The sequence below is a fragment of the Pundamilia nyererei genome, unplaced genomic scaffold (genome assembly GCF_000239375.1).
Source record: "Pundamilia nyererei isolate P.nyererei 1_Seehausen unplaced genomic scaffold, PunNye1.0 scaffold00134, whole genome shotgun sequence".
Classification (NCBI taxonomy): Eukaryota; Metazoa; Chordata; class Actinopteri; order Cichliformes; family Cichlidae; genus Pundamilia; species Pundamilia nyererei.
The window spans coordinates 1,365,504-1,373,478 of NW_005187535.1; the positions used below are offsets into that span (position 1 = coordinate 1,365,504).

Sequence of the window (7,975 nt, forward strand, 5' to 3'; positions counted from 1 at the left end):
CACACACACACACACACACAGCTTTAGGGTTGATACAGTTGACATTGCCCTGGGGATATTTTCTAACTTTCTTACTCATACAGCATACAATATGAAATATGTATACTGAATATAAATTTGCAGCATTAAATATTACAAAACATATGGAGTTGTTTTATGTCACAGTTTACTTGAAACAGTAACTTGCATTTTAAAAACAGTCAGACAGTAGCATCATCACTAACCAATAGCCAATAAATAATAAAACTGATGCTATTTACAAACAAATGTATTTATACCGCCATCTGTATATATTAAAATTATAATTTTCGGTGATTTGCATAAAGTGATAGCTGGTAATACTGAACAAATAAACAATAAAGACATGAAACAAGTGAAATTTCAGTAGCTATAATTGGCATTTTCAAAAACAGCAGCCCACACAGAAGTAATGTATATATTTCTTTGGCCATACAGAATTGGGAGTGAAAATTCTGTTTTTCTAACATGCAAACAAAGTTAGGATTAAAGTACAAACAATAAATCCTGTGTATCATACTTCTGAAGCTTAGTGGGCAGACTTAGTACACACACTAACCTGTGCAGGATTCTCCCACTTTTTGAGGAAGTCCTCTTTGGCTTTAGCAAGGAATTCCTTGACTGTGGAAAAAACACACACCAGTGTTTACATAAGAAAGGCTTTAGTGGGGCATCTGTGTGTATACAGAAAGTGAAAAAACATCAAAATAAAGAAACAGAACACCTACTTTATTGTCTGAAGTCAACAGCACAGAGTCTGACTAAAAATTGTTAATTAAATCAAATTTTATTCATATCCATCGTAAAACCACCTGCTCATAACTATTACTCACAAAGACCCAGTGGCTACATGGATGATTTGTCAGTGTGTAGAAAGTTTTGAGACGTAAACTGATCGTCTTATCTGTCTGTAAGGTAATTCAGGCTGTTGGGATTTTTCTAAATGTACAGCAATTAGTCCAGATGGCTGATAGTCTGAAAACTACATGCAGAATATTCTCAAGTGCAAAAAAAATACCTGAACTTGAAATCTCATGAGCAAGTATACTCATTTAAAAGCTTAAATCCCAGGACACATTTCAAAACACTTGTTGACCTACCGGTATTAACTATCAACACTTTTCCTTCTCACCTTCACTAAAAGTGTCAGCTGCTCAGTGACCGGTATGCATTTATACCAAGTAGCTATGTCATATACTTAGATGTCTTGATTTAAATGTCAAGCATTTAAGCCTTTTGGAATAACTGTTTCTTTGATTTTCTTAAAAAGAAATCCATCACAGTATTCAGATTTACTCCAGTTTGTGACACATACATAACTAAATAAACCTTTACATATCATTTCCTAGTAAATTGCTATTTCAAAAATGATGAATTTAAAAACAAACACAAAAGTATAACCCCAGACATGAGCACACTCATCCTTCTATATTTGGACTTACAGTACAGCAGACAATCAGACTAACTCAGTGTCAATCTGCAAACCTTAAGGGGGTTCACCAAACAAAATAGCCCCCACACTTTCAGCAGCATCTCTTTCCAGAGACAACAGGCACTGTGCGTTTGGGAAATATCTGACACATAGCTTGTTGTGATCTCGCCAAGATTTGAGTACAAGAGGATGTGAAGTTGCCAAGATTCTTGCAGCTTACAATAGCTGTTGGTTGTTTTGCACCTCGTGAAGTGATTTGGCTATGGAAACGGTACTACCACCTGCTTTATTATAAAGCAGCATCAACTGAATCCAAAGAAAAAGCTCTGTTCAAAGCGGAATACTACTACCGAGCACCTATTCATCTGTCTCTATATTATGAGGTTAGTTAATTGAAATGTAGCTGCCTAATTTGGGTTCTTGAAAGCTATTCTGACACAGGCTTATTTAAGGACTGAGCAGGATGAGTGGATCTTTTTAAATCAGACAGCAGAAATAGGCCGCTGCATGGAATGTTAACTGAAGCTAACATAGCCGCTGTGTCACACCGTCTCTGGTGATTTCGTGAGTCTGGAACAGAGCAATGTGTTATGTGTAGCGTACAGGCGACGGTACCCACCGCTTTCCATCTCGCTGCCCTTCCTGGCCGTGGGCGCGTTGCCCATGATGACAACCTGTCAACGGGCGATCCGTGGCTTTTTGGCCGCCCTGCAGCCTTCTCAAGCCGATCTAATCTCGATTAGGTCTGTTCGGTATTTTCTAAATCCAAAAGCACCAAGCGTTAACTCCGAGGTCTTGGTCTTTAATAGCCTGGCAGCTGCTGATGCGGTGCCAGGGCGAGACGAGATGGTAAAGCGGGCTCACTCACTCCTCAGTCATCAGCAACCGGCAATTGATATATAGTTCAAATCCACGGGGAGGATACCTTTGAGGTATCTCGGTCGTTGGGGCTTCACTGGACCGTAAGGCCGAGCTCGGCGCAGATGGCCTGAACACGGAGGATCCAGTCTTCGCCTGTCCCTCCTTGCAGCCCCCGCCGAACGAGCCCCCCCGGCTCCCCACCTCTCCCCAGCCTAAAGAAAAACGACACCAGAGGCGGGGACGCGATATTCTCAGCCCAAGAGCCGCCACTTTTTGTTACCAAACCCAGCTTTTAAAAATTAAACCTCGGCGGGGTCCGACGACGACGGAAATTCACCCAAATCAACATTGGCCCCCCGTAGCCTCGGAGACGAGCGAGATGACGGAACTACAGTCGACTGAACGTCCCGCCTACTAGCCAGAACCGGTTTTTGATTGACAGCTGCAACCAGCCCGCGGATTGGCAACCTATGTATGCCGGTATCCCACGGAAGGCACTGATTGGCTCTTCGCAATCCATCAAGAGCAGCACCATCCTACCGCCCTACACAAAGCGAGTGAGGGGAACGTCACCGATTATTTTCCTCCCGACGACATACCCGCCCACTTTTCCTGGTTTCCGTCCTCCATTGGCTAGATGAGGGCGAACCGTGGGAATCTCGGCGAATGTGAAGATGTCCATTGGCTCTGAGTAACGATTGGCAGGTAGAAAAAAAAACCCCTCTTCAGCCCCCCACTCCCACCGCCACCAAGCGACTGATACACGTTTGGCCAAGTGACGTCAACCGCGAGCTATTTTTAGAAATGTTGGTCAGAATTTAACGCACGCGCGGCGCGGTCGGGCTGGCAGGACTTCTAAACATTTCGCAGACCGCCGTGCGTTAAATGATGAGTGTATTTAGTGAGAAATAATATTAGGAAACAAGACGGTCTTTCTAAACACTCAGAGAGATACCGTCTCTCTGAATATTTTACAGTCACCGAAACCCTCCAACAGCCTCCTTCAACACAGCACATCCACCCCAGCACCTGGAACACCTGCAGGCTTAGCCTAGCATATGACCGAGAGTCCTTTTATGAACGGGACCTTCAAAAGGCTCGGTTTCACATGGATTTGCATCTGAATATCTAATTTCAATAACAATTTCACCGTGTGCTGGTAATTAAAAAAAAAACAACAAAAAAACTTATGGTATGAAAAAAAAAACATCCATTCTATGAATAGAAGATCTCTCAGCTGTTGCAGGGTTTGACACCATCATTCGGGCTCACACAACACCACCACGGTTATGTAAAACGGACTCAAAAACCAAATCACTAATTCTGCTTATACTTGGTTGTAACTTACATATCACAGTCCCCCCACACCGTACAGAGTGCTGTTAAAGGACAATTGAAGCTGCATATGGGTTTTACTGCTAAATATGAATATATGAAAAAAAAACAAAAACTGGTCAACTGTGCAGACATGTGAGAAGTAGACAGATGGATGGATGGGGGAGTTGGTCCCTTCAACTAAGATAAAATGTGCAAGAGAGCACAGACAGGCCCCCCTTCCTTTTGTGCAGCAGTTGCCTAGCAACATGAGGCTGGAGTGAAAATGGTGGTGCTGCATTTTATGAATGAAATCGGAAAACAGAAAGGAGCCAGAGATGGGAGGGCGAGGAGCGAGCCAACGTGCTGAGTCTCTCTACTGTTGCAGTGCTTCCTTCCACACAAGTCAAGGTGGAAAGCAGCCGTATGTAACATGTTCTGATTAACAGGAAACACAACAAGGTCAACAAAAAAAAAAAAAACTTTATTAACCCCATCACTGTTGTTACAAATACTGAAGCTGAGAATATATAGTAAGTACAAAATGAAAACCTGCCTTCTTGTTTTGAAGACAAAATAAGAACAAGGAAAACATTATTTACAGTAAGCCTAAATCATCCACACACACACACACACACACACACATACACACAATGCAATTTGGCATCCATCATTACCTACATGTTTTGCTCATATAGGCGTTTTATGTAACAGTAGGTGAACTGTTGCCTATTCACAGAAGCAGGTTTACCGAGTAATCTAGATAACCCTGGGGCAAAACATGTTAATGCGAATAAAGCCACTTGATGCCACAATATCATAAACATGGCCCATAATTCAAACCCAATTCCCTCCCCCCAGTAGGTGTCACAAGAGACAAATCTTACAAAGAATGAAGTGCTCTACTACAAGCAGCTAGGTGCTATATCCTTCCCATCGCATAGCACTAGTTGATCTGTGCAGAAAAGGACAAAATGAACAGCATGGGTATCAGAATCTCGAGTTTTTCCCCACACGTTTCAGGTCTGTTGAAGTGACCTGGCCCAGCACTGATGATCTGCACTTCTTTCAGCCAGGCATAAAATATAATCTTATACAGAAATACAATAAATTAAGGCAAATCTGACTGTGCACACCTGTGTGTGTGTGTGTGTTTTGAAAGGAAGTGCGTAAAGAGGAGGAACCAGAGGTGGTAACCATGCCAGACCAATCCCATTTTTGAGTGCTTCATAAAAAGATAATGTCTATACTGTGGTGTCCTGTGCTTTCTGTTAAAGTCCACATGTTATACAGAAACATCCATGGCCTCCTTGTATAAATGTGTGTTTGCAATGTGGGTGTGTATAGATAAGAAGGGCTCCTTATCCATTGCATTAATCTGATGCCTCTTACATGCAGTCCATGGAGTTATCTGGCATCACTCCTAGATGTGGCATCTTTCCTGGTATACAGGATGGAGGGAGCATGCCACTGATGTTGGGGGACGGATCAACATTCTCACTGTCTTCCATCTTGTCTGCCAAGCCCTCCCAGTTGATATGAAAACGGGTGACACGAGGATTTGAGGCCAAAATATTCCTCTGGAGCTGCAATGATGAGAACTTGTTAGAAATAGGGGTGGACTGCTAATGTTTTTACATGAGGACATAATTAGATTACTAATTAGGAGCCCAAAAGTTAGTTATGACAGCCATCCTTAGGAGTGCACATTTCCCCTCAGAACTTGGGATAGCTTTGAATTAAATACAATGAATAGTTGGTTTTATGTTGGATTTGTAGAAGGAAAAGACCAGTGTAAAGAGAATGAAGCACAAGATAATAATTTTAATGCTAATGTTAAAGTAGATACTGGTACAAGAAAGCATAAAATTCCACCTGAACTAATGCATTCTTTTAAAACAATGCAAGACCAAATAAAACAAAAACACAGTGCTAAACAATCTCCAGATAATTCTACACACACATACACGTACATAATGCTACAGTTATCTGTAATTGTACATTTCTGGGCACAAGAGGGCAGCAGAGAGACATTTATAGTACTTTTCCACAAATATGGCCCATATTCTACACTTAATATCACCCAATGCTGATGTAATCTGGTCACATTACAGTAAATGCAGACAGCTGGAAACAGCTTTCCTCAGTATTATTCATGATGGTCATTTGTGTACTTGTGTATGTTACCTGAGAGTAATCTGGTTTGAGAGGTGGGTTTTCTCGCAGTTCAGGGTCCGTGTATTCATTGTTGACATAGTAACCAATGCGGATGAACTCCTGTCCACGGTAGGTGCAGGTTATAAGGACTACGGTCACTCCTACAGCATCGCTTTCTGGAATCAGCCCTGTGTTAGGAGCGTCAGCCTGATAGGGTAAATGAGCACAGAGAAGAAATCAGATGAAATCTAATTATGCTATAAATGAAACAGTAACTGGTTAACCAAACCAGGGATATCAAATACATATATGATATTGTGCAAAAGGAGTATGTGAAAAATCCAGTTTATAACAATTTTCAAGACATGGAACACTCAAAGAGCTTTATAGAGGTTAAAAAGACAAAATTGATACAAATGAACTGAGAAAAAACACAAACATAACCCAAATGCCTGTCTGAACAGATGCATTTTAAGCTGCTGTTTAAAGGATGCCACTGAGTGGGAAGTGCAAAGAATGAGTGGGAAGCTGTTCCAAAGTTTTGGAGCTAAGGTTTGGAAGCCACAGTCCCCTCTTAGTTTTCAAAAGGATATATGAAATCACAAGAAGGCCTCTGAGGACCTACGAACCCAGCCTAGAGAATAGGGGTGGAGCACTTTGATAATGTAGATGAAAAACCAAAATTTTAAACTACTCTAAACCTGACAGAAAGCCAGTGCAAAAATGTTAAAAGTGGACTGATGTATGAAGACTTTTGAGAGTCAGTTAAGAGTCTCACAGGAGCATTTTGGACAGACTGAAGGGAATTAATAGATGCTTCAGTCAGAACAGAAAACTCCATTCAATAACCTAAGCAAGAGGAGAAGGAGGCTTGGACAAGAACCTCCAATTCACTTCTTGAGAAAACAAGCTGAGGTGCTTGTCCATGCCTTCTTGTCCTCTTAAAAGCAGTCATACATCAGATGAAAAATCTGACGGTACTTTTCTGCACTTAAAGTTCACACCACTTTCTGAAATTTCTCACCATTAGGTGCCTTTTTTCTTTTACGCTTGAATGGTTCATAGGTCATTGTTAAGTGACTGTAAGAAAAAAAAAATCCTTTGAAAATATCCAGGTACAAGGACTACATTGAAAATTTGTGAGGAAAAAAGTAGTCAATGTCCAAAGAAATACTGAAAGGTCAGAAGACTTTGGAAAACTATTGTTCAAGACCACAAAAATGATAAGTCTTGACTCCTTGATAGCAAAATATAATAAGAAATTAGGCTTGACTTAGTATAGGCTTGCACTGTACTGTATAACTCATTGAGAAGTTGAGTGCAGAGAGACTTTGTTGACAATTAGCATCACAAAGTTCAAGCTTAGTCAGAAAAGGAGATACGATGCTGCCTCACATGGAGAAGCTCATCTGTCTTGGGATCTTGTTTAGAGACAAGGGTAAAGTGGAGCAGGAGAATGACAGATCTATATGATCTATTGCGTTCAATTGACATTTCTACCTTCACCTTTTTTTTTGCATATACTATTATATATTGTACATATATTTATTAGTTTCAGATTTAGCCATTTTTATATTTTGCCTGTTTATGTTATTGTATTTTGCACAACTCTGTTGCTTGTGAAGCTCGCACACAAGAATTTCACTCGCATGTGCTGTACCAATGTACCTGCACATGTGATGTGACAATAAAAAGTGATTTGATTTGACCTACGGACAAAAATACAAGGTAGAGACTGACAGAAGTAGACCACAAATACTAGCGGAGACAATCCTCCACTACATCTCTGCATCAGGTGTGGTAGCAACATGTACTGATCCCAGTGAGAACCCAGCCATGATGTCTCTTGGCCGGTCTGGGAACCTCTCAGTTTCCTCTCAGAAAAGCTGGGAAAAAGATGCTGGGACAGTGCGATCTGGTATGTCTGCTTTGAATACTACTCAACAGGGTTTGTTTTAAATAAAACTGGATGTTAAGTATTACATGATAAAAGCTCACTGAGAGGACTCACCTGAAACACAAACATGTGTCTGCCAGCTGGTACAGGGCCCACTAAAACAGAGTCCAAAACCTGGTCGTACTCCTCGCTCTCAGCTGAACCCACATAAATGATCTTCCATTCCAGGTCTGCCAGTACACAGAGGACAAATAGGGAGGTTTGTTTTTAAATTATTATTATGATCACCATCATCA

The 7,975-nt window shown here is 41.1% G+C and overlaps 2 protein-coding genes across 2 annotated transcripts in view; both read right to left on the bottom strand.

The window, feature by feature from the left end:
- The window catches only part of prkacab (protein kinase, cAMP-dependent, catalytic, alpha, genome duplicate b), a 20,778-nt gene extending 18,038 nt beyond the window's left edge, over positions 1-2,740 (bottom strand). Inside the window, exons 1-2 of the mRNA XM_005743686.1 lie at positions 2,070-2,740; positions 578-639 (exon numbers count right to left, since the gene is read on the bottom strand). Coding sequence (XP_005743743.1) covers positions 578-639; positions 2,070-2,115 — 108 coding nt within the window. The 5' untranslated portion in view covers positions 2,116-2,740. The remainder of the gene's footprint in view (positions 1-577; positions 640-2,069) is intronic.
- A 1,348-nt stretch (positions 2,741-4,088) lies between these two features.
- The window catches only part of asf1bb (anti-silencing function 1Bb histone chaperone), a 5,522-nt gene continuing 1,635 nt past the window's right edge, over positions 4,089-7,975 (bottom strand). The window contains exons 2-4 of the mRNA XM_005743687.2: positions 7,794-7,909; positions 5,813-5,989; positions 4,089-5,211 (exon numbers count right to left, since the gene is read on the bottom strand). Of these exons, the coding sequence (XP_005743744.1) occupies positions 5,014-5,211; positions 5,813-5,989; positions 7,794-7,909 (491 nt within the window). The 3' untranslated portion in view covers positions 4,089-5,013. The remainder of the gene's footprint in view (positions 5,212-5,812; positions 5,990-7,793; positions 7,910-7,975) is intronic.